Source organism: Sminthopsis crassicaudata, chromosome 1 (genome assembly GCF_048593235.1).
Source record: "Sminthopsis crassicaudata isolate SCR6 chromosome 1, ASM4859323v1, whole genome shotgun sequence".
NCBI classification, from domain to species: Eukaryota; Metazoa; Chordata; class Mammalia; order Dasyuromorphia; family Dasyuridae; genus Sminthopsis; species Sminthopsis crassicaudata.
This window is the reverse complement of record NC_133617.1, coordinates 384,817,100-384,844,408: the sequence shown is the minus strand read 5'-3', so window position 1 is coordinate 384,844,408 and position 27,309 is coordinate 384,817,100. Positions and strand designations below refer to the sequence as shown.

Here is a 27,309-nt window from a genome sequence, read left to right as displayed (position 1 = left end):
AAAAGGCACACCCAACCACAAATGGTTATAGTTGATCAATCCATTTTTATAGTATTGCCACACAAGCCTAACAAGAGATCATTTCAGAAAGTAAATTACACTATGTTTGATATATTGGGAATTTACCTTGTAAGCCCAACTTGTAACAACCCTTGAGAAAATACAGAACCTTACATGGAGAAATCAGTCAATTAGAGTTTGTTTAATGATGAATAAATGAATACAGCTTTGAAAAATGTCATTTCTGAGGTCTGTTGACCTGCTAATATTGTTAATGATAAATCTGTGGTTTTATCTACTTTTGACAAAATTGTACTTTTTCTTATTAGTCTTACCATGGGTTCTTAATATGATAAAAGAAAACTGTTAACCTTGAGATCAAAAAGGGTAAATAAAAATATATATTTTTTCTAAGTTTAGTAAACAATCATGGCTCTATAACTACTCAGCTATGTGATCTTAGACAAGTCTTTTTAAAAAATAACTTTTAAAATAATAGATTTGTATTGATTGATAGCTTTTGTTTTTTCCATTGGATAGATTTTTCTTTGTAAAACCAACCCCCTCACCATCCCTTAAAGCAAATGGATTTTTTGTTATTGTTTGAAAAGATACAAAACTAAACAATCTATTGAAAAAAGGTATTATGTACAGTATTGGCCCCCCTCAATTCATCAAAGAGGTGTCTGGATGTATTCGAATGTGGGTGAGTAGATGCGTGTTGAGAAATTGTCTCTCTGCTTTGGGGCTAGGCCCATTCTTTATAATGTCACAACATTCATTTTTTATTGTTTTTATGATAGATTTCATTTACATTTTTGTAATGTTCTTTTTAGACTATTTTTCCTGCTTTCACTTACTCAATTTTGTAAGCATTAATGTCTTTTCTTCCTTCTTTGTATTCATGAAATTCATAATTTTTTATTACAATAATATTCCATGATATTCATGTGCCATAATTTGTTTAGCCATTCCACAACTGATGGTCTTTTTCTTTGTTTCCATGTTTAACTTCTCTGGGCCTCAGTTTCCTCATGTATCAAATGAAGGAATGAATAAAAATAATTTATTTAGTATTTACTGTGTGCAGACCATTGTACTAAGAGCTCTGTAGATACATTTAGAAAAGCAAAAACAGTATCTGCTCTCTCAAGAACCTGGGTCATATTCTACCAGGTAAATAACACATTTTCAGTTGCAAATTAGATAACTAGATCTCATGATCCTTAGAACATAACAGCAAAGTGGGTGATAATGCATCTTCTTTAATGCTATTTCCACTTATATTCATATCTCTTTCTGGTATTGAATCATTTGATAGTGCCAAAGGACTTTGAGTTAAACCTTTTATTTTCAGTGTCCTTTAGTAGGTATCACACATGGAAGTAGTTACCAAGCCTTGATCCACAGTAATCTGAGGGGAGATTTTGATTGAGATGGTAAAGTTGGCTTGACTCATCTGAAATAGGCTGCTTTCAATCATTCATTCAGGACATCTTGCTTTTTAACCTAGCTTAGTTTCCTTTCAAGGACAGGAAAATTTTTGTTAATAAAGATGTCTGGCTCCTCTCCCACAGGGCTTGCTCCCTGGGGTGATGGCTGTGTGAGCTGGGCTAGAGATAAGATAGTACCAGTAGAGTGCTGCTGTTTCTGGGGCTATTGGCCATATATGACAGTAGATGGCAGCTAGTCAGCAATTGAAATGTGGTGACAGGCAAAATGGACCCCTTCTCCACAATGACTTTAACTCCATCTAGATTAGGGTCCTTAAGGTCTTATGTATTATGGAGTTCTGACAAAATCTATGGACATCTTCTTAGAATAATGAGGTTTTAAAAAATGAATGTTTGAGAAAATGCTCAATTTAAGTTAGAATTTAGCAAAAATCAAAATGTATTTTTTTTCTCCTAAGTTTACAGTCCCTTTGAAATCTCTCCATACTCCAGTCCACATACTAAATGTTAAAAAACTCTTGATTTAAATAATGTCTAAAGTCCCTTTTGGCACTAAAACTTCATTAATTTATTAAAATTTCTTAAGTGTATACTGAGTATAAGCACTGTGCTAGGTGCTAAAGAAAGCAGAACATTTAGATGATATATAGTCCTGCCATCCTGTAACATGCAATCTGACAGAAGAAAAAAGAACAAAAACACACATAAATATAATAAGTAATATTAAGCATATCAGAAATATGTAAAACAAAATATTTTGTCTCAGCTGAAACTTGAAATGCAGCATCGAAGAAAGCTGTAATCTTACCAAGACACTTATAATGCAAAAAGTATTAAGGAGTTAGGTTGTGGTTTGTTCTGAGATTCAAGTATGAATAAAAATAAGCCTTCATTTCCCCTTTGCAGGAAAGGAAAGGCTATTTATGTTCATTTTGAGTTGTCACAATGGGATAATCAGATCAGTCATTTTTGGCCTTCTGTGTTTCAACAAGGAAAGCTAAATTTGTCTCGAACTCTAATAAAAATGTAATGTTTGCAAAACAAAACAAAAAAAAAACAAAAAAGGAACAGAAACCACCAAAGTGCAATGTGTGAGTTTAGAAGGGAAATCTATGTTAATGGTTCCTACTGAGAATTTTAGCCATCGCTTAAATAAACAATATTAATGATAGAAAACTGTTTTCCTTGGCTTAATCCATCAATTTGCTGGATGCTAGTAAACACTAGCCAATTGATGGACTTTAGCAGTAATAGGTAGATTTTTAAATATCCAAGTAGGAATAAAACACAAATCATGAAAATTTTTAAGTGAAGATAAATATGCATGTATGTATATATGTACATATTCTAATACATATGCAAACATAAACATATACCAGTAAAGAAAGGGAAGCAGTCAGTTGCATTGGGATTGATAAATATAGGTCATAGTCTGTTCATTCAAGGCAAATTTCACAAACTAATTTTCAAATTGCATGCTAATGATTAGACAAGTTATTAAACTTCGGCTGTTGCTCAGTTTATTAAATTATAAATCTAGCTACATTTGCTTTCTGAAGCCCATTGGGTAGAGGGAGAGCTATTATGGTTTAATAATAAGAGCACTGGAATTAGAGTTGAGAACTTGATCCAGATTCTGATAGACATGCTACCTACCACCTTTATCATCTTGGGCAAATTGTTTAATCTCTCTGGATCTCAGTTTCCTCCTTTGTAAAAGTAGAGGGGAATGGAACTAAATGATCTCTAATATTCCTTTCAACTACAAATTGACCTAGTGAATAGAACTGAGATAATTCTTAAAATAATTAGAAGTTCCATTGTCAAGTTCATTTCTAACAGGGGCCTGTACTAATTTTTAAAAAAATTGTCTGTGGTGGAAGAAATACAAAAAAAGAGGGAAAAGAAGCTTTAACATAATGCCATCTTTAAGGTTCTCCTTAAATCGCTCTTACTTAGTGTCTATACATGATAGGTACTTAAGAAAGGTTTGTTTATGAACAAATGGTGGAATAAAAGTCCTTTGGATTAAGCCAAAGACAAATCACCTTATATTAAATTCTACTCTTTACTAAAAATATTCTAATACTGACATTCAAGGAACATCATAAAGAGAAACTCATTTTAAAATTCTCCAATAGATCTTTCACCAGCCGTTGCATAACTATTATTGTGAAACCTAGTTCTGGAAGTAATATTAACTGATATCTACATATGGTTTATAGAGAATTTTCCCATATAGACCTCACAAAAACCTCCAAGGGAGACAGGTATGCTTTTGACAGATAAGGAAACTGAGGACTAGACAGAGTAGGTCACTTGCCTAAAGTCACAGTTGGCACAATAGCCAAGACTACAATTTCCAACTTCACCCAAGACTCTTCACCAAATAGTTCTGTCATTAACATCAACTATCTAATCCTTGTGGTCACAAATAAATGCTAACTATTAATATGAATAAGCACTGGGCTGTTAGAGGCAGCAATACCTGACTAGAGAGCTACCAGTGCTACTATAAAAGATGTCACAGAGGTCCAATCAAGCAACTGTGATGCTAGCACATCTACACCCTCCCCTACACACACATATTCCTAGTGGGGAAAACCAGCTAAGAAAAATTGGTGTTGGTTTACAAATGATGCACTTGGTCATTTATCTTTTAGACAGGGGTCTTTGTCCTGCCAACTCCACAAAGATAAATTAGAGCCATGAACTCAGCTGGCTTCTCAGAGATCAGCCAAACTCCAGAATAGGATGTGGTGTGATTGCCAAAGGATAATTCCAGAGGAAACAAGACAAGAGAAAGGATAGTTTGGACATTTTGCAAGGCCCATAGGGATGTAAGCTGAGTCAGGGATAAAAAGTCCGGGAAATAGCTTATTTTGTTATTGACTCTATCCCAGAGACAGGGAACTAAGCTCTCCATTCCCTACAATTTGATAGCACAAACCAGACATTAAATGGTTCAAATGGGCAAACAATAACCTAGTTTGATTCAAAAATTAATTTATCAGCTTTTGCTCAGCATTATGCTAATGCTCTAAGTATAGAAAGAAATATAAAATTAGATATCACTCTCAGCAAGTTTATATTCTCAATGTAAGAATAATAAAAATTCAATTCATTTTCACCAATTTTAACTAAGAAATATTACCTGTGAAACATGTAGTAAGAATAAAAAAAAAGTTTATATTTTAAGATTTTCAAGGCAATTTTTATAAAATTCCTCATTTTATCCTCAAAGCAATTTTAGGGATTAAGTACTATATCATTATCCCTATTTTATAAATATGAAACCATGTATAAATGTGCATGTGGTCACATATTCAGTTAAGAATGAGAGATGGAATTTGAACATAGGCCTCTCCTTAATCCAACTTCAGCTTTCTAGTATTATGCTGCCCTAAAACCCAAAACATAATCACAAGAAATAATTAAATAATAAACAAAGGTAGTAAACTAAAAACTCAAATAAATGGTAAGATTGTAAATTTAATAGAAGGCCAGAGGAAGAGTTCAGTGTTTGTAGCCTACTAGTTTGATGATTCAAATTTCTATCTCACTCATATCTTCAGCTAAATAATTGATTTAGGGGAAATTACTTATCATCTCTGCAATTTAGTCATTTCATCTGCAAGTATCATATCATCATCTATAAATGAGCTACCAGCCAGTCAATGCCAACTTATTTCTCAGGCTTAGGAAAAAATTGATTTCCAATTGACTCCAAGGCACTTTATTAAAGGCAATGTTAAATTTTAATGTTAAATTTTTAATATGGACATTAATGGCATGATTGTTGGGATCCATGAAATGGAAGAAAACTGGGAGAATATTGCTACAATTTCCCTCCCATATACTTTTTTATAGTTATTACAGGGAATTGATCTAGGAATTTAGGACAGCAGCACTTAAACAAATCAAAACCTTAACTTCCAACGTTTACTTGCTAAAAGTACAGAGAAATTGAAAATAGCCAGAAAATACTTATCCTGTTGTGGTTAGTCAGGAAACTGAGGTTAATATTCACTATGTCACTCAATGAATATGACAACATAGTGTATTTTGCAAGGATGAACAGGAGGGTTTCTTAGAAGAGGGGTGAAGGAGACTCTGGGAGATTTTCTTTAAGAACAGGGTAACCTGGTCTCTGGCATCCAGAGTCTTGACTGCAAAATTAAAAATCATAAAATATTAAAAATGGGAGCAAACTCTCTTAAGTCCATCTAGCACAATTCCCCAATTTTTTTGTGTCAGTCCAATGAAGCTTACATACTCTTTCACCAAATGTTTTAAATGCATAAAATAAAATACACAGAATTGTGAAAGAATTCAATTGTATTGAAATATAGTTTTCAAAATATATAAAAAAAATGAATGGACTCCAGATTAAGAATCCCTGATGATTCAATCCCCATATTTGGCATTAGATAGAAGGGATGGGCCCTATTAGTAAATGATAGAAATCAAACTCTCAGTGAGTCTTTGCCAAATAGCACTTGTTTGATTTGAGACAAGATATTTTGCCTGTCAGCCTCATCTATAACACATCTTAAACTGTGGGTCACGCTCCCATGTAGGGTTGTTTAATTGAATATGAGGTTGTGAAATTATGATTTATTATCAGCAAATGTTTTATTTGTATATCTATGCTATATACCTGTAGGCCTGGGGTATAAAAATTTCTCAAGCATAAAAATTTCTTGGGCAAAAAGGAATTGTGAATAGAAAAAAAGTTTTAGAACCCCTGATCTATAAAATAGGAGGAATTGGATCAGATGACCTCCACAGTTGCTTCCAACTCTAAATCTATAAGTGTGGAATCTTAGAGCCCAAGTCTTCTGATGCACTGGCTAGTGCTCTTTCCACTGTACCCCAACAAAGAATTTTTTATTCTTCATATTTGTTTCTTTTACCAGGAAGCAAGTAAAGATAGAGTTTAGTGCTTTCTAGTAACACTATTCCCTCAGTCCCACCTCTATTAATAGAACATGTGTTTTAAAGTTGTTTTTCCCATAATGGGAAAAGAATTCAAACCACTCATTCTCTTTCTGTCATTCTTGAGACCAAAGGCACACATTTGCAAAATGACTGACTGAGGTCAGGAGGCCAAATTATGGCCATGAATTTGAGTACAAGTTAATCATTAAATCATCTCTGAATTTGATTGTAGTTTTGTAAAAGTCCTGTTAGAATTCACTTTGCCCTAGCTTCTTCAAAGTAGAAAGGCTGTCATAAAAAATTATGACATCCTTACATGACAGCTTGACACATAAGACATTTATTATATCCAGAGTCATGTTTCATAAGAGAGGTGTTTAATGTAAATATGGTTGACTCACCCTTCATGGATGTTGAGTTTATTCTACTGGCAGAATGGTGTTATTTTCATGAGCAAAGGAAATTGTCAGCTCATAAAAACATATCATAAGAACACCAGACCCAGAAGGTCTCCTGTGGGGAAAGAATAATAATGCCAGTGGTAATTCTCAGAATCATGTTTCATAATGAAGATATTTAATGTAAACTTTGTAGAATTTAGTGCCAAAAACAAACATTAGAAAGATAAAAGTGAATCTTTTGGCAACAGAAATTTTGCAGTTCTACCTATGTTTTATATATATATATATATATATATATATATATATATGTATATATATATATATATATATATATATATATATATATAATATCTGCCCTGATATTCTGGCTATGGATCAACACATGCTTTTACGATCTTTGATTCTTTTCCCTAGACACAATGCAAAACTTTCTGGCTATCTTTTGATTGTGTTTCCCTGTTATTTTATTGTGGAGATCAGTTCTCCAACATGTTATATTGTATATAATGTATTTGAAATAGAGGCTGAGAGACTAGTTCTAGATTTATTTTGTGTAGCACCTTTCCTATGAATTGCATCTCAAATTTTCCAGAACATTAGCATGAAATCTGAGACAAAGAAAGAGACAGAATGGGGATAATGTGAATGAGAAAATGGGAAATGAAAAGTGACCACTCTGAAATGTTTATTCTGCTTTGGGACAATATTATAGAGAAAGCACTCAACACTTAAAATAACAGATTGTCCCTCATTAATTCTATGTCCAAAAGTCACCAAATAGGATACCCTGTTGCCTGGTCACTTTTTCACAAGGATATTTGCTGTAGTTAGAAATACAAGCCTCCTCTGAACCAAGCACACATGCCCATAGTTATTTACCTAGATTCCAAGGGGGCTTTGGAAGCTTAAGGTAAGATAGAGCCATCTACCAGCCTGTACCAAATCTTAGCCCAGAAGACTCCAAAAATCTATCAGTTATGTGCAGTCCAATTTCTCAGACCAATTATAGAAAGACTAATCAGTTCTGAGAGAGAGTTAATTTTATCACTAGAACTGTCTAGAATTCATCACTTTACTCTTTCCCTTCTTGAAAAGCCCCTAAGAGACTTAGAATTTGATGTTTGGAGTTATCTCCCTGGAGCACCTCTGACCCTCAGACTTCTCATGTCCAAGTTGACCCAATAGATCTGTGTCCACTAAAACTCATGTGATACTCCATTCTGATGATCCTCTGTATTATCTGATCGATGCCTCCAAAAGGTAGCTAGAAGCATTTAAAACCAGTTCCATTTTTCATAAAAATGAGGCATTCTCTTGATGACTAGCCATAACATTGTCAGAATATTGTAGATATGGAGTATATAGCAACCTGGTTGTGATTTAAGAGGTTGAAAAGCCCTCTTATCAAAAATGTGTTCCCTACTGGCCTCTTGGTTAATCCCCTAGAATTATCCCTCTTTGTTACTCCTAATAGCTAATAATAACAATAGCTAACAATTCTATTGCATTTAAAGGTTGACAAAGCACTCTACATAATCTCATTTCATCCTCACAACAACCCTGGGAGGTAGACACTATTATCCCCATTTTATAGATAAGGAAACTGAAGTAGATTAAATAACGTGATCAGGATCACTTTGCTAGTGTTTGAGTCAGGATTTGAATATAGATATATTTACCTTAAAGTCCAGTGCAATATCCAAACAGTCAATCATCCTCTGGTGAGATACATGGCATGACTATGGCAAATTGCATACAAAAGTCTTCAGGAAATCCTAATACTCATATAAACTTGAGGAGTTTGGGTTCTAGAGATGATAGAAATTCTTGATAAATAATGTAAAAAGACAAATTATGGAGTATTTTCTCTCTATTCTTTGTCCAATGGGGAAAAAAGCTGCCATAATTTTCTTCAAGAAGAATTAAAATCCATATCAGTTATTAGCATCAAATTCAACTTTCTTTTAAAAAGTTTTTATAGGAATCTGGAATTTGAATGTTTTGACAGATTATTTCTATCATACATATGACCCAAGTTACTTTGATACACTGAAAGATTTGTGATTGTTGTGTGTGGGTTGTTGTGTGGGTGTTGGTGTGGGTGAACCAATCTTTCACTGATGTAGATTGCTAATTTTTGTATTTCAATGGCCAAAAAGTCACCAAGCAACCCATCTTCTGGTCATGGCCGTCTCTGAACTGGATCCTCTGATCCAAGGTAACTGGGAACCTATCATCATACTCAACCACAAAGTCATTCTAGGTTGGAACATCGTGCTTGTACTCCAATAATGGTTCAGGATAACATGGTGCCACGTGAAGAATGGTGATTTGGAGTAATAAAACCTTGGTTCAAATCCCAGATCTACTACTTTGCTTTTTATATGATCTTGGCAAATCTTAGCTTCCTTGGACCTCAGTTTCCCCATTTTTAAAGACAGGGGTTTGAAGTAGTGTGAAACAATGGAAAGAGCACTGAATTAGGAGGCAGAGGTTCAAATTTTTGCCCTAATATATGCCATTTATGATTTTGGTAAATCACTTATCTCTTTGGGCCTCAGTTTTCTCATCTATAAAATAAAGGAATTGGACAAGATGAACTTTGAGGTATTTTTTTTGTACCAAATATATAATCTAATTTAATGATTAACATTTGAGAATTCTGAGTGACCTCTAACTCTGAGGAGATATTAAAGGAATGACAAGCTGAGTTATTAAAATTTTAAAGTTTAAACACTACACAAAGGCTTTATGAACCTTATTTGTTTTCTAGAAGGGTTCATGCTGTTCCCTGACATCAAGTTAATCCAATTCAGCAAACACCTGTTAAACATCTACTCTTCATAAGACACTATATTAATCTCTGGGGACAAAATGATAATAATTTTACAGTCCCTGCCTTCAGGGAGCTTATGTTTTACTTAGGGGGGATATGACATATACACTTAAAAGAAAATATAAGCTATATATAATAAATTATATCCTATTATACATATTTTAGTATTTATGTAATATAATTGAATGGCACTGAAAATTATTTATTATTGTCATTAATTATATATTATAATATGTTATGTTATTAAAATATTTTATCAATATGTTCATTGCAATAATTATTAATTAGTGAATCTGCTGCTTGGATTGATTTTTCACATCAGCCCTAGCAGGAAACAGGACCCAAAAGAAATGAGTTATAAGACAGATTAGCTCTGATCAGATATGATAAAGAGTAACCCAAAGCATGGGTTACTAGTTCATCCAGTAGATTATTAAGTTCGAGGAGACCTTATAAATGAAAAGCATTGAATCTTTCAAGTTAGGATTAAAAGGAAGGAAGAATACTACAAAGTAAGGGATAGTGAGATTTTATGAATAAGTGTCATTTGCTTCAGTTTTACCAAAGGTTATTATTGAGTGTTCAGATGTTATTTAGGGCTCATCATAGGTCATGGCCCCAGAGAGAATTAATTTCTATTAGCTGGCCAAAGAGGCTAAGTCCCAGAATTCCAGGTCCTTTCCAAAGAGACTTTGTATTTCTATCATACATATGACCCAAGTTACTTTGATACACTGAAAGATTTGTGATTTTGTTGGTGTGGGTGAACCAATCTTTCACTGACGTAAATTGCTAATTTTTGTATTTCAATGGCCAAAAAATCACCAAGCAACCCATCTTCTGGTTATGGTTCTTTTGAAACTTCACCATTAACTCTGGTGATCTTTAAGTGTGTGATTCTGAGTGAATCACTCCACCTCTTTGATACTCAGTTTTCTCAGTAATTAAAATGGAGAAGTAGGACTAGTATGATTCCTAGGGTTGTATCCAGTCCTGATTCTCTCTGTTCTTTGTACTGGGTAAACAGCTACTTTTAAAATAAGCAAGTGACAAGATCTTTCATGCAATGTCCCCTTTCTAACAATGGTACGTTACCCTCTTTGCAGATTGCACTGCTCCCAAACAATGCTGTTGACCTAGGCAAGCATGTCACTGTTGACAAGTTGCTGGCTTCAAACACCTACTTACCAGGACCCCCTGGGCAACCTGGTGGTCAGGGCCCTCCAGGTAAGTGAAAGGAGTGGGAAAGATGAGAGAGCAATGAAGACCTCTGGGAAATACAGCAAAACTTACAGTAAAACACATCAAATCACATTACTTCTCTGTCTCAGTTTCCAGATTTGTATGAGGGAGTTATATCAGCTAGAGTTCCTCCAGCTCTGTATCTTTAATCCTTTGTTTCAATAAAAAATTATAGCAGGTTGCATTGATATCAGCCAGTGCATCACCTACTAGCTGTTGATTTGGGCAGGGGTTGGGGAGTGAGAGGAGAATACTGGAAGATCTTAGATAACAGCAAATAGGCTGAGCATAAGTTGCTTGCTGAATGCCCAATGTATAGAGTTAAAGAAGTTTGTACTCAAGCTTGTGTCACCAATTTCCATCTACATTTTAGAAGTAAAGAATCAATGATAGATAAGTGGGGTAAGTTCCCTAAAGATAAATATAGTTTTCAGAGAAAGCAAATTAAAACATTTGAATGGTTATTTCTTACTGAATCAGTTAAAAAAAGAAAAGTAGAGGTGTGCAAGCTCATTTTAAAAAATATTAACTTTATTATTTGTTATTGGGCACTGATAGCCCACTAATATTCAATTCTATTCATTTTATTATTAATGGGAATCTACAATATAGTAAGTCTTGTGTCTTGGCAGTGTTAGAGAGTGTGAAATAGAAAGTAGCATTTCTGTCCCTGAATAACTTACATTCTAGTTGAGAAATTAAAAGCTCTATATTTAATAAAAAATAATAAAGTCATGACTACACTGTTGGTAGAGCTGTGAACTTGCCCAACCATTCTGGAAAGCAATTTGGAAATATTTCCAAAAGACTATTAAACTGTGCATACCCTTTGACTCAGCAGTACCACTACTAGATTTGTATCACAAAGAGATTAAAAAAGATGAAAAGGACCCATATTTACAAATATACATATGAAAGACCTTTTTGTAGCAGAAAATAAATTGATCCTCAGGGGGTGCTCATCAATTAGGAAATGCTGAACAATTATATGATGTGTGAATATATGATGGAAATTGTTGTGCTAATCAAAAACTATATTATAAAGATAAGTAACTTTGAAAGACTTAGGCACCCTGGGGTAGCTAGGTGGTGCAGTGGCTAGAACACCAGCTCTGAAGTCAGGAGGACCTGAGTTCAAATGTGGTCTCAGACATTTAACACTTCCTAGCTGTGTGACCCTGGGCAAGTCACTTAACCCCAGCCTCAGGGAAAAAAAAAAAAAGATAGGCACCCTTATGAATAGCCACAATTCCAAAGGACGTATGATGAAGGATGCTATCCACTTCAGAAGAAAATTGATGGACTCAAGAGTATTTTGAAGCATGTTTTCTTTCTTTTTGTGGGCATAGCTAAGGCAATAATTTGTTTTGCTTAACTACATATATTTTTATGTATATATATATATATATATATATATATATATATACATATATATATATATATATGTGTGTGTGTGTGTGTGTGTGTCTATATATATATATATATATATTTATATATATATATATATTTATATATATATATAATTGATTTTGCTTTCCCTAAATTTCTCAATAGGTGGGATAAGGATAATTGAGAGAAAGAGAGAGAATTCAGAACTGAAAATAAAATAAAAAATTTAAAAATACTTAATGATATATGCACATTAAGCAGTCCTGTATAATAGTGATCAAACAGTCAATCAGTGAGCATTTATTTATTAAATGCTTATTATATGCTAGGCTGTGTTCTAAATGTTGGGGGGATACAAATACAGACAAAAAAAATCTCAAAAACCAAAACAATCACTGCCCTCAAGGATTCTATATTCTAATGGGGATGGGGAACAACTGCATGTAAATAAGTAATCACATACAAGATATATATAGCATAGATAGAAAGTCCTCTGAAAGGGGAAAACATTAGCATCTGGAAGGATTAGAAAGGACCTGAAACATGGAACTTGAGCTGAGATTTCCAGTCCAGGGAAACTAAGAGGAAGAGGTGATCATAGATTTAAAGCTGTAAGGGACCTATGCAGTCATAAAGCACATTTCCAGGTGAGGAAACTGAGTCCCAGAGAAATTAAATGACTTGTCCAAGGATATAGAGTTAGTAAGTGTCAGAATTTGGATTTCAATACAGATTCTCTGACTCCAAATCTAACATTCTTTCATTCGACCATGAAGTACAAAAATAGACTGTACTAAAGGTCAAAAAAAAAAGAGAAACTATCATATATGGGAATACTTAAGGTAGGCTTCATGAGATGAACCTTGAAGGATCAATATGATTTGGGAGATGGAAATAAGTAAGCAAAAAGAAAAAATAGAGGCAGGACCAAACTAATTTTTTCTTCTCTGATTTTGTCCTAATATTCTGTTTTTTCCTTAAATGTGATAGAAAAAAATTTGTACCTACATCTATTCAGAATGAGAGCTAGTTTTGGCCTTTATCTTTAACCTATCTATCTTCCCCTAGTGTAGTTCCTATGACTAACCTACTTCCTGGTCTTTTCAGAAAATCTCTTATATAGGCATCTTGCTATTTATCAGTGAACATGGTTTCTTTGCTTATGAATTTATTTCCATTATATGCTTCTCTCTTCTCCTCTAAAAGCTTGGGATAGTCTTGCTTCATTAGAGGGAGGTCATTTATGATTTTGTATACATTCTTCCTCTCTCTCTCTCTCTCTCTCTCTCTCTCTCTCTCTCTCTCTCTCTCTCTCTCTCTCTCTCACTTTCTCTCTGTCTCTCTCTCTGTGTCTCTCTCTCTGTGTCTCTCTCTCTCTCTCTCTCTCTCTCTCTCTCTCTCTCTCTCTCTCTCTCTCTCTCTCTCTCTCTCCTCTTTCTCTCAAATCATAGCAGGGACAAACTATAAAGTCAAGAGAAACTTTTACATCCTTCATGAATCCATGTCCAATTTTCTGGATTTGTTTTAAACATTTCTGCCCTCTTGTTTCTAACCTTGACTTGAACTGTCTAGGATACTGGATTTGTGACTTTTAAAAAATGTTCTCTAAAACCTCTACCCACCAAAAAACAAACAAACAAACAAAAAAAACTGGAAGGAATCCTAACCAGTCATGAGAAACTGAATCCTAGAAAAATTAAGTGACTTATCAAAGAATGTAGAGGTAACAAGTGTCAGAAAGTATAGGTCCTCTGACTCAAAATCCGATTTCATTCTATCATGCTATATGTGGTTGGTATTGGAAACCATCGTATACAATAATGGTTCAAACACATTAAATGTTTGCATAGTTTGTAATTGACGAGAATAATTATGTACATTCAGCCTATTCATGAAGCTCACCTTTGCTTTTTCCATAAATTTTTGATTTATCTTAATTGTTTCTAACATCACAGGCTATTTTGCAGCTGCTCTAAAACTTTTTTCCTGAGGCTTATTAAGGCAGCTCAAGGGCAAATAAAATTTCTCTACAAATAATTAATTATTTATTGGTGTTCAATTAATTATTAAGAATTAACATTCAATTAATATTCTGATTCTGTATCTTAAGGTAATTCAGCCACAGAATATACTGATTTATTAAAGAAAGGCCTCGGGGAATCATTAAATATTTGACAAAATTCACTTCCTAGGATTAGAAACCTGTCTCTTGCACTCATTGCCTCCATAGAATAAAGGATATGAAGTTTCTCACCCCACACATGTAATGCAACACTTCCTGATGAGTTTATTCACTGTGTAAACTCTTGTAAAACATTGGATCTTTGAAGTGGCTGGCTTTAGGCTTCTGAAGAAATTATTTAATCCAGGAAAGAAACTCATTTCCTTCCCAATCACTTTTCTGGAAATGGAATTCAAAATTGGTATGACTGACAAGTTTGGATGAAATTTGAACTAGCTTGTCTCTCCTCTGACCTGTGTCTGGCCCTTAAATTAATATCTATACAATATGAAAATTCTAGAATTTTTCACACTATTTCACTAGTTGTCACCAAATATAAGCTAAAATGGAAGCTCTTGAAAAGGTAATAAAAGGTAGATCTAGAACAAGGGTTATTAACCTTTTTTGTGTCATGAATTTTTTTGGCAATCTGATAAAGCCTATGGACCTCTTCTTAGGAAAATTAATAAAATTTTAAACGTTTTTAAATATATAAAATGAAATATACCAGATTATAAATGAATCCAATTATGTTAAATTATTCGTTATCAATAAAATTATCAAAGTATTTAAGTTTTAAATTTAGGTTTTTAAGTTTTAAATTTTAATCTTGAGCTATTAGATTAATAAAATACTTTTGTATTACAGGGTCACCTGGACCAAAAGGAAGCCCTGGATTTCCTGGTATACCTGGGCCTCCTGGACAGCCTGGTCCTAGGGGCTCGATGGGACCCATTGGACCATCTCCTGACCTCTCCCATATTAAGCAAGGCCGGAGAGGCCCTGTGGTTAGTATTTTTTTCCAATCCACTTACTATGGGATTTTCCTTTTTTATTTTCATTTTCTTTTCTTTTTAACAGAATTTCTTTGTCTTTTAGGGTCCACCAGGTGCACCAGGAAGAGATGGTTCCAAGGTATATACTAAAATTTCAATCTTTGAAAGCTTAAATATTCATTGCCATCATAACTATAGGCACCAACTGAATGTCAATAACTGTTCAACCATCCCATTTTCCAGGGGAAGGGGAAAAAACTGAGGCAAAGATGTTTTCTCTGAAATATGAAAGTTGGGAGGGAAATTAGAAAAGCTCAAAAAAAACTTAAAGGAAATTCTCCAGTCCTATTTCAAATTCACCTCTGAGAATAATAATACATTCTTTTCTCTCAGCAAAGATTTTTGCTGATATTTTATATATATATATATATATATATATATATATATATATATATATATATATATATATATATATATATATATATATATATATCAAGGAACTAATTGGTAGTTTTACTTTTGTTCTTGCTATCTAATATTGATGATACTTTATGAAGCAGGAGTTGGGGGTGGGGTAAGGAAAGGGATGGTATGGAGAATTCAAGTAAGTTAGTTTTCAAAGTTTGCAAATAACTCCATGAGCTGCCTGGGGATATGTGTGTTCTTTTTGTCTAACCTGGTTTGGAAATATATGGTCTTGAGATACTGGATCTAGGCAGCTATGTACAAATAAGTGGGTCCTGAAGCACAATTGTAATATTACATTTGATTTTAATCACAGAAGCTTATTTGGTATTTTTGTTTGTTTGTTTGTTTTTTCTTTCTTTTTTTAAAGTTGAAACTGAAATAATAGATACTTGTTCTAGATAGCAATGCTGTTCTTGATTTTTCTAGGGGGAAAGAGGAGCTCCTGGACCCAAAGGATCTCCAGTAAGTAGCATTATCTGTCTAATCTCATCAAGGTAGAATGTTCATTAGAAAGGCTTTTGAATCATTTAAAAATAATTTAAGATGTAAACTCAGATAAGAATGATTGCCTCCTTGTTTTCTCATTTGGTTCTTCTGGATAGCATTTTATTATTGTGAAATAACCTACTAAAGTCAGTGTAGCTATTTTTCTTTTTTTCTTAAATCATGGCCATTTTTAAGGTCATACTTTTAATACTTTTTGAAATTACTTTAATAAAATATTCCAGTATAATTGATTTATTTATGACCCTAAGTATTTTATTTTGTTCATTTTAAGATCATTATTCTGAGTAGTCCATAGGCTTCACCAGATTCCCAAAAGAGGGGGTAGAAGCTGTCTGTGATACAAAAAGATCAAGAATTTTCCTTAAAGTAGGCCATCTCTGAGAGATTCCTCATTATGCATCTTATCCAAGTGCTCTGTGAATATTGACAAAGTCTAAAAATCAGATAAGAAAAAAAAATTTAAACCCATCCAGTCCCAACATTCTATAAACTTAGCCACTCCTCTGACCATATGAAAAAAGATATTTTTACTTCCATTAAGAAATCCTTCTTGATGGTGCTCTTTGGGGGCATCACCACCAGAAACAAAGTTATTAAAAATTTAGGAAAAAATTCATAAATTTAACCACATGGCTGCATCTGTGTGTTTGAGATTGTTATTTTCCAGAAGGCAGAATGCCTATCTAAACTTCCCCATATTATCACCAGAGGTGGTGATGATTAAATGATGTTAAGTAAATGTAATGATAAATAAATTTTGTAACAATAGAAAATAATATGTGCCCATTATATACAAAGCTAAAAATCCCTTGATTCTTTCCCAATTATTGAAATACTAATTTCTTTTTAAAATTCTCTCATGTTGGTTTTTTAAATATTGTTATTTCTATGTATATAGAACTGAAAACATGTTTTTTATTCTTTAAATTTGTAATCATATATTTTCCAATTGCATGTTAAAACAACTGTAACATTCATTTTTTTTTAAATGTTAAGATCCAAATTCTCTCTCTCCATCCTCTTATTCCCCCTCCCTAAAAAAAGGCAAGCAACCCCATATAGGTTGTATATGTGCAATCATACAAAAAATATGTCCATATTAGCCATGTTGTAAATGAAAACACATACAAAAAATAAAAGTTTAAAAAAGGTTGCTTTGATCTGCATTCAGACTCTTTCAGTTCTTTCTCTGAAGGTGGATAGCATTTTTTGTGAGTCCTGTGGATTGTCTTAGATCACTGTATTACTGACAAAACATTCACAGAACAAGCTTTTAAAATAGGATTTTAATACTTTTTACTCTGCTAAGTCTCTTGAAATGGTCATTCTAACTCCTCCATCACTTTACAAATCAGAAAACTCAGAGATTGAAGGATTAAATAATCCACCCGAGGTCACATGTGATTTGAAGGTTTGGGAACTCTGATTATCACCCCCAAAACCAACCTGCCTGAGCAATGAAATTCAGCAAATGAATTTCCCATCAAGTTAGCAATTGATATTGAACAATAGACCTTCGCAAACCAAACCACTTTTGTATACTTTTTGTATTGACTAGGGCTGAGACAACAATGTTCTGACTCTGAATTCTACTTCCAACTATGTAGGGACCTCCTGGTTCTTTTGATTTCCTCTTGCTGATGATGGCTGACATTCGAAATGACATCGCAGAACTTCAGGAGAAGGTGTTTGGGCACCGGACTCATTCATCAGCAGAGGAGTTCCCATTACCTCAGGAATTTTCCAACTATCCAGATGTCTTAGACTTTGGCTCTGGAGAAGACTATCCAAAGAGAACTGAGACAAGAGACTCAAGAATTGACAAAGACTTATATCCTTAGCAGGACCTAGGTATTTCACACCAAAAGTACGGGATGAAAAGATTGATTCTCTCCTGAATTTGAATGAAGGAAAGAAAAAAAAATGCACTGGGGATTTAAAAAATAGATTTTTATTTTATTTACTCTTCTCCTTACTTTCTACCCTTGTACCACCTTGCTTCCAAATACTCTCTTTTAATAAGCCACCTCCTTATCTCTTGATAAGTAGACCAGTGACTGACTCATATGCCTCCCAGCCTAAGCCAGTTAGGCTAATGAATCAAAGTTTGTCCATTAGTTTCCTTTTGTTTCAACTATAGGATTCAAAGAAACTTCCAGAGTTTGACATAAGAAATCTGTTCATTTTGTGAATGAGAATGTCTCCAAAGTATGAGATAATGGGCCATGTGATAAAATTCCAAACCCACTTACAAAAAATTGATCAATCAATTAGTTAAGCAACTATTATATTATATTCTAGACATTAGGGATATAATATAAAAGTGAAATAGAATCTGCCCTCAAGTGTTTATAGTTTAATAGGGAAAACAACATGCACATTTATAGACATATACAAATGACATAAGGCTAATATTTGGAAACATAATTTCATCATAATTTCATTAATCCAGATAATAGTTTGAACATGCCTTCTCATCCTCTGTGATTCCTAATATGGAAGGGATTGTTGGAACCAAAGGAACAAAATCTCCTAAGCAGAAGATGGGCCAAGATTTTGGAAGAGAGAGGTTATCTAAAATAGTACATTATTTGTATATTCTTAATGGGGTCCTTTCATTTTTAAATGTCCATAATTAGATGATTTTTCTTACTGTCACTGGATAAGGTAGTAGGGACCAAAGAGAAAAATAAAAGAATTACAATCTTTGCTGGTATATAAAATGGAGTCTTATAAACCCCAAATGGGACTGTTAAAGTGTTGCTGCTTTGCTTTTAAGTAGATACCACATTTAGAGTAAAAAGTGCTGCACTAAATTCCCTCTTTTTATATAAATATATTGAATATTGTATATGATAAAGTGATGAAATGGATTAATGTACATCAGAAACCATTAAGGTGATATGCCAGATTTTCTAACTCTTTGGTCATGTGGATAGGTAGGCTTTGAAGAACTCTCCTCAGTAAATCGCAGTTTCATCAAAGCAGGATCATTGGAGTACAAATTCCTCAAGCCAAACTTGGCACCTGAAGAAACCTTGTCTGGAGAGCCATCCTGCCTTTGAGTCAAAGCATTTGAATCAATTTAAGATTGGACTCCAGACTGTGAAAGACTCTGGTTTGGGGTTAGTTTTCCTCTCTTTCTGGTCAAATGAAGAGGAAACAGCTAAAACAGTTAAATTTTCTCTTAATATTAGAAGGTCCTGTAATAAGTCTATACAACTTCACCAGTATAATTGGGGCTAAAGCAGTTAAAGAAATTTCACTTAGTGGGGAGGGGAGTAGGGATGCTGAGCAAAAATGAGCTTTCTCCAGTAAGTAGAAGTTTCCCTGTTACTACTATTGTTATTCTATAGTTTTTGATAAGGAAAAGTATTTTCTCTTGTGCTTTCAGTTTTTCTGCTTGAGTTCCTTTCCTTCACAACTGCAGAAAACAGTTTACAAAAGGAATTTTTCCCTAACCATTCAATTAAAACAAAATGTTTATAGAATTTGGGATTTTAAATTTGGAAGAGACCTTAGAGGTCATCTAGGTCAACTCCTTTGGCTAATGGATGAAGAAGTCCCTTAACAAGGTCCCTAATAAGCATTCATTCTAGTGAAAAGGAGCTATCTCATGGAAACAAGCCATTCTACTTGTTTGAATTGCTGACTTCTCCCAGTAGTCCCCTCTAGTCAAGTCACCCTGGGCCAGGCACTGAGGAAGCTAAAAAAGAAACCTATTTGTTCTGTAGATTCATTCTTCCTAGGATCAATTAAGACCAAGATCCATTGGAAAGTTTCCCCCAAAAGGTTATTTGCTTGAGAATGCTTGAGGCTGCTATTTATTTTCAGCAAAAGTCATATAACTTCCTCGCCATCATTCTAGAAATATTTGCTGCTTTCTTCTTTTTCTTCCCCTTACATGGAAAGCCTTTTGCTTTTCCCCTGGTTGTACCTTTTCCCTCTAATTCTTAGCCATGCAAATTGTAGTTCCTAAGGTTAAAGTTGTGGTGGTTATTATTTTGTCAATAAGTTGTATAGACATTTCATGACCCTATTTAGGGTTTTCTTGGCAAGGATAAAGGAGTAATTTGCCCTTCCCTCCTCTAGATCATTTTACAGATGAGAAAACTGAGGCAAACGGGGTTAAATAAATTGCCCAAAGCCATAGGTAGGAAGTATCCAAAGTCACATTTGAACTCAATTCCTCCTGACTTCAGGGTCAGTATATTCACCTTACCATCTAGCTGTTCCTAAATTTGAGATTCCATGAATGCAATTAGCTGTGGATCTTTTATGTTTGTCTAGCCTATATGATTTGTCTTTCTAATGGGAAAAGTGAGGTAGCTAAATAGCACATCCCAATGGGCAGTCAGTAGAGAAAGCCAGGTGTTCCAGTTACAGTTAAGAAGACTTGTTTTCAAACTCTGCCTCAGACATTTCCTAACTATATGACCTTGAGCATTTCACTTAGGTTGTTTGTTGCTTGGTTTCCTCATCTGTAAAATATTGGCATTGGCCTCCATGGCTTTTGAGGTCTCCTCCAGTTCTAAAATTACAGTCTTCAATTAAGCACAGGACTATTTGGATGAGGTCTCATTGTTTTCGCATTTGTCCATCATGTTTTTATTCCATTTTCTTTTTCTTTTTGCTATTCAGTCTTAAGAATGCTAGAGAAAAGGATGCTCTGGATATCCATCTAAAGGATTATTAGCAATAACCCCCTCTCTATCCCCTAGCACATGCATCAGATACCACAATCCAATCACAATTAGCCAACAGCTGTGCTCAACACAAACACTTTAAGCCTGGCTCTAATTTATGTGGAGCTTCCATTGAATATCCCAGAACTCTGAGAAAATCTCCTTTGAAGAAATTTTTCAGACCAAAAGAGTCTAGATTGGCCTATTGGCTTCACAAATGCTTGTCACTTTTCCAGCATCTTTTCTGCTTCCTTCAGTCTAACCAGTTACAGTGATATAGCACTAGCCTTTCCCAATACTAGGTTTCAGAAGACATTTGCTCAACAGCTGTTGGTTTTGCCTGGAATATATTTAATGTTTTGCTTGTTTGTGAAGTACATTATTTAAAGGGTGTGGATGGATGAATGCTTTAGAAAATGGTGCCATGGATTGTGAGAAATGATTGGATCTGTCTTTGATGTAGCAAAAATAAGAAATTTTATTGCTTTTTTTCCTCAAAATTATTGTCTGTTTTTGGAAATCTCTCTATTGTTAAACACTTGTAAAATACAAACTTAAGCACACAGAAGGTTATAGACCAGGATTATATATTCAAATTATATAAATTGAAGCTGGTTAAAACTGAGATTCCCACACTTTTTTCAAATAACATTGTATATTGGGAATTGTAGGTACACACAGTTATTTTTTTATCTTTTATAATCTCAACCTGCTGGATCAGGTTGATTTAGTAAATAATTTTTAGCCTACAGATCTCCCAAACACAGGCTCCTGTCATAATATTAAATGAATATTTCTTCTCCTCAAAGAACATATGACATCAAATGGGAAATCCTTTCATTCCCAACATATGTTTAAATTAAATTTCCACATATATAAATATATTACTTTTGTTTTAAACATAGTGGACAATTATGTTTTAGGTAGAGAGTAGGTAGGATACAGTATATCTATAATAAATCATCTTCTATAATTCATGTCAAGAATTGTTTAGGATCATCTTCAATATTACAAGATAAATTTGGATTCAAAATGTATGTATTCACATAACCCAGACTTAAATGATTGAGACTTTAAATGATTTTTAAAAAAATTTTCTTTCTTTTTTTTTTTTTGAAGAGATTTTTTGCATTTGATGGAAAAAAGTGATATGGAAATTAGCTGGAAAAAAGTGATATGGAAATTATCTGCAGGGCAGGCAGAATTTTATTTTATTTTCAGAACATTCCTAGTCTCCTGAGAGAAATCTGTATAGTGAAAAATATGCCCTTCTGTGCTCCAGAGTAGGGCAAAAACTCAACCTCAACTTCCTGGATACATTTTAAAATAAAACCAAATAAAAAAATGGCCACTGTGAAGCTTCAGATGACTAACTTCCTAAGCTCCTTATAGGTATAGTAAGTGCATATGAGCTAATAGTATCCCCAGAGGTAAAATGCCATCTGACTTTTCCCAGGCTACACTTGCTTATATTAATACCTAGTCCAAGATGTGCCTGGCAGAGGAACTTCCTTTGCCACAAACATGCAAGAAGGTATCACCCATGGAAAGCCACAATACCCACAGCATCTCTTCATGTAGGTCCAGGAAACAATATACTCCAAGTACTATTTTGGGGCTCTACCTCCTCATGCTCCTCCAGTGTTGGCCACTTGAGATTATCACACATGTGCCCATGCCCACATACCAGTGTACGTACACACACACACACACATTTCCTCAAAGACAATTTTTTCTTAATAGTATTTTATTTTTCCAAATAGATGTAAAGATAATTTTTAACATTCATTTTTGTAAGGCTTTATGATCCAAAATTTTCTCCCTTTTTCCCTCCCACTCCCCTCCTCAAAACAGCCAGCAATCTGATATAGTTTATACATGTATAATCCTTTTAAACATATTTCCATATTTATCATGTGCAAGAAAAAAAATAGACCAAAAGGGGAAAAAAACCATAAGAAAGAAAAAGCAAATGGAATGGACAAACAAAAAAGTGAAAATAGTATGCTTCAATCCACATTCAGTCTTCATAGTTTTCTCTCTGAATCTGGATGGCATTTTCCAAACCAAATCTATTGGAATTGCCAGGACAATTATTCAGATTATTACAAAATTATTCAGATTTTTACAAAAAATTAAGTTGGACTTCATCTAAAATTATTGATGATGAATAAAAAACATCAACATGTTTTATGACAGAAAATCAATAGCTAGTTTCCATTTGCAAAGAAGTGTAGTACTATTCAAGAGTTAAGAGTATCTGCTTTGCTAGCCTTCCTATTACAAATGATTGGAAGAAAAACTGTTGCTTTAGGAAAATAAGAGGATAAGAATGTTTTGTTGATTGGAAGAAAAACTGTTGCTTTAGGAAAATAAGAGGATAAGAATGTTTTGTTCCCATACTGGCTCCCTTTCTTCCCACCAGCACTTACACATGTGTGAATACATATGCATACTCCAGACAAAGCTGGAGGTCATTGCTGCTCTGATAGGTTCAAATCAATTCAAGTCAACAAATATGTACTATGCCTCAGAGAGAGTTCCCTGGAATTGTATAATGAATGTTATTTCCTAGTGACTGGTCATTCACTTCAGTAACCATATTGCTCATTATTTATAACAGACATATGTAAAACATGGGCTGATATTTCAAACAGTTATGTATGTGATTTTCATGAAGAACATTTGTTATGTATGCTTAATTACAAAGTTATTTTTTCTTATATTTTGTAGTTGTTTTTTGTCATAAAACACATTTCTCTTGGGGAATCACATTTTGATCTTATAACAAAGATGTATAAGAAAATTAGTTAAGGGAACTTTTATCAAACTGATTCACCCAGTCAGTTTAATGAAATTATGGGATGGAATGATTAGATAACAATGAGACAGAAGAGAATATCCCTTTCAGACTCTGAGTTGCCCATTTGTACCGTGTAATAGGATGTTGACTTCTGGATAAAGGCAATTAATTAATAATGAATGAATGAAATTATTATCAATGTCCATTTATGGCCTACATTTATTTTTAAAGCATTTTATTTTATTTATAAAACTTTTTATTTTCAAAATATATGCACGGATAATTTGACAACATTGACCCAGGTATAGACTTGTATTTCAGATTTTCTCCTCCTTTCTCCTACCCCCCTCTAGATGGCAAGCTAGCTAATATATTAAACATGTTAAAATATAGGGTTAAATCCAATATGTTTAACATATTTATATAATTCTCTTGCTGCCCAAGGAAAATCAGATCAAAAAGAAAGAAAGTAAATGAGTAAGAAAACAAAATGGAAGCAAACAACAACAAAAAGAATGAGAATGTTATGTTATGATCCACATGCAGTCCCCACTCTCCTCTCTCTAGGTGTGGATGGCTCTCTTCATCACAAGACCATTGGAACTGTCATCAATCATCTCATTGTTGGAAAGAATCACGTTCATCAGAATTGATTGTTGTATGATATTGATGTTGCCACGTACAATAATCTTCTGTTTCTGCTCATTTCACTTAGCATTAATTAATGTAAGTCTCTCTAAAATCATCCTCCTGATCATTTTTAATAGAACAATATTCCATAACATTCATATACTATAACTAATTCTCCAACTGATGGGCATCCACTCAGTTTACAGTTTCTAGCCATTATGAAGAGGGCTGCCACAAACATTCTTGCACATATAGGTCCCTTTCCCTTCTTTAGTATCTTTTTGGGATATAAGCCCAGTAGTAACACTGCTGGATCAAAGGATATGCACCGTTTGATAACTTTTTGAACATAATTACAAATTGCTCTCCAAATTGGCTGGATTAGTTCACAGTTCCACCAACAATGTCTCAATGTCTCAGTTTTCCCACATCCCCTCCAATATTCTTCCATGCATTTTCCTGTCATCTTAGCCAATCTGAGAGGTATATAATGGTATCTCAGAGTGGTCTTAACTTGCATTTCTCTGATCAATAGTGATTTAGATCACCTTTTCATCTGAAAATTGTCTGTTCATATCTTTTGACCATTTATCAATTGGAAAACAGCTTGAATTCTTATAAATTTGAGCCAATTCTCTATATATTTTAGAAATTAGGCTTTTATCAGAACCCTTAAATGTAAAAGCAATTTCCCAATTTATTGCTTCCCTTCTAATCTTGTCTACATTAGTTTTGCTTGTGCAAAAGCTTTTCAATTTGATATAATCAAAATGATCTATTTTGTGATCAATAATGATCTCTAGTTCTCCTTTGGTCACAAATTCCTTCATCCTCCACAGATCTGACAGGTAAACTATCCTATGTTCTTCTAATTTGTTTATAATATCATTCTTTATGCCTAGGTCACGAACCCATTTCCACCTTATCTTAGTATATGGTATTGGGTGGGGGTTGAGCCTTAATTTCTTCCATACTAGTTTCCAATTTTCCCTGCAGTTTTTGTCAAATAGTGAGTTCTTATTCCAAAAGCGGGGGTTTGGGAGTTTGTCAAACTCTGGATTACTATAGTTATTGACTATTTTGTCCTGTGATCCTAACCTAACCTAATCTAACTGATCAACTACTCTATTTCTTAGCCAGTACCAAATGGTTCTGATGACCATTGCTTTAGAATATAGTTTTAGGTCTGGCACAGCTAGGTCACCTTTATTAGCATTTTTTTTCATTAATTCCCTTAAAATTCTTGACCTTTTGTTCTTCCAGATGAACTTTATTACTATTTTTTCTACATCTATAAAATGATTTCTTGGGAGTTTGATTGGTATGGCAGTAAATAAGTAGATCAATTTAGGTAGTGTGGTCATTTTTATGATATTCGCTCAGCCTATTCATAAGCATTTGATATTTTCCAACTGATTAGATCTGACATTATTTGTGTGGAAAGTGATTTGTAGTTGTGTTCATATAGTTCCTGACTTTCCCTTGGGAGATAGATTCCCAAATATTTCATACTATCAACAGTTATTTTGAATGGAATTTCTTTTTGTATCTCTTGCTGCTGGACTTTGTTGGTGATATATAAAAAGGCTGATGATTTATGTGGATTTGTTTTGTATCGTGCAACTTTGCTTAAGTTGAGAATTGTTTCTAGTAGTTTTTCAGTTGATTCTCTAGGGTTATCTAAGTATACCAGCATATCATCTGCAAAGAGTGATAATTTGGTTTCCTCATGACCTACTCTAATTCCTTTAATCTCTTTTTCTTCTCTTATTGCCGAAGCTAGCATTTCTAATACAATATTGAATAATAATGATGATAGTGGACAGCCTTGTTTCATTCCTGATCTTATTGGGAATGGTTCTAGTTTGTTCCCATTGCATATGATGCTTGCTAGTAGTTTTAAATAGATGCTATGGATCATTTTAAGGAAAAGTCCATTTATTCCTATAGCCAATAGCAAAGGCTTTGTCATCTACTCTAAGGCAAATTGTAGCTGCCCACAGTTCTAGAGTCTTACTTTCAAAGCAAGTAGTAGTAGTAGATGTAGTAGTAGTAGGTGGTGTAGTAGTAGTAGTAGTAGTAGTAGTAGTAGCAGCAGCAGCAGCAGCAGCAATAATAGTAGTAATGATATATTAGTAGTAGTGGTAGTAGTAGTCATAATAGTAATAGTAATAGTAGTAGTGATAGATATAGCAGTAGTAGTAGTGGTAATAGTGCTGGTAATTGTAGTAGTAGTAGTAGTAGTAGTAGTAGTAGTAGTAGTAGTAGTAGTAGTAAAAGGAATGAAGAACTAGCATTTACATAGTGTTTTAAGATTTGAAAAGTGTTTTAAATGTTCATAAAGTACATTTCATCCTCATAGTAACTGTGGGAGGTAGACACTATTATTACCCCCACTTTACAAATGAAGAAACTGAGACAAAGAGTTTGTGTTTCACCTAGAGTCCTCCTGCTGACAAATGTCTGAGACTGAATTTGAACTCAGTTCTTTTGACTCTAGGCCTAGTATTCTTGCCCACTATAGGCTCATTTCAGGGAAAATTCTTGATAATTCTCTTTGAGAAACAGTGATTTGAGAAATATGCAAACTTATTCACATACAATACATGTTTTCAGCCTGCTTAATTGAAAAAACAGCTTTCTGGACTGAGATCTGGATGAAAACTTTAAACTTGTTGTCTTCTGACATCAGATTAGTGTGGTTGGTTGGTAACTTGAGTGTTTTTGTTTGGTTCCAACCTCACTTCTCATAAAGTAATTTAGACTTGTTTTTCCCAGAGGAGGGTATTAAAGTTTTGGAAAAGAATGACCTGTTTTCGAAATTCAAGGCTGTGGGATATAAACATCTTTATAGCACAGACATCCAAAACCTACTGCTGTTTGCATTCTGAATGGAGTTTACAGGGTGGTCACCCCAACAGATTTTATTCAGTGGTGGATGAGATCCAAGAAGAAA

The 27,309-nt window shown here is 33.9% G+C and overlaps 1 protein-coding gene across 1 annotated transcript in view; it reads left to right on the top strand.

Annotated features, from left to right (window-relative positions):
- The window catches only part of CCBE1 (collagen and calcium binding EGF domains 1), a 312,338-nt gene extending 288,693 nt beyond the window's left edge, over positions 1 to 23,645 (top strand). The window contains exons 7-11 of the mRNA XM_074279468.1: positions 10,739 to 10,859; positions 15,133 to 15,272; positions 15,364 to 15,399; positions 16,155 to 16,190; positions 17,843 to 23,645. Coding sequence (XP_074135569.1) covers positions 10,739 to 10,859; positions 15,133 to 15,272; positions 15,364 to 15,399; positions 16,155 to 16,190; positions 17,843 to 18,076 — 567 coding nt within the window. The 3' untranslated portion in view covers positions 18,077 to 23,645. The remainder of the gene's footprint in view (positions 1 to 10,738; positions 10,860 to 15,132; positions 15,273 to 15,363; positions 15,400 to 16,154; positions 16,191 to 17,842) is intronic.
- Positions 23,646 to 27,309: the final 3,664 nt, after the last annotated feature.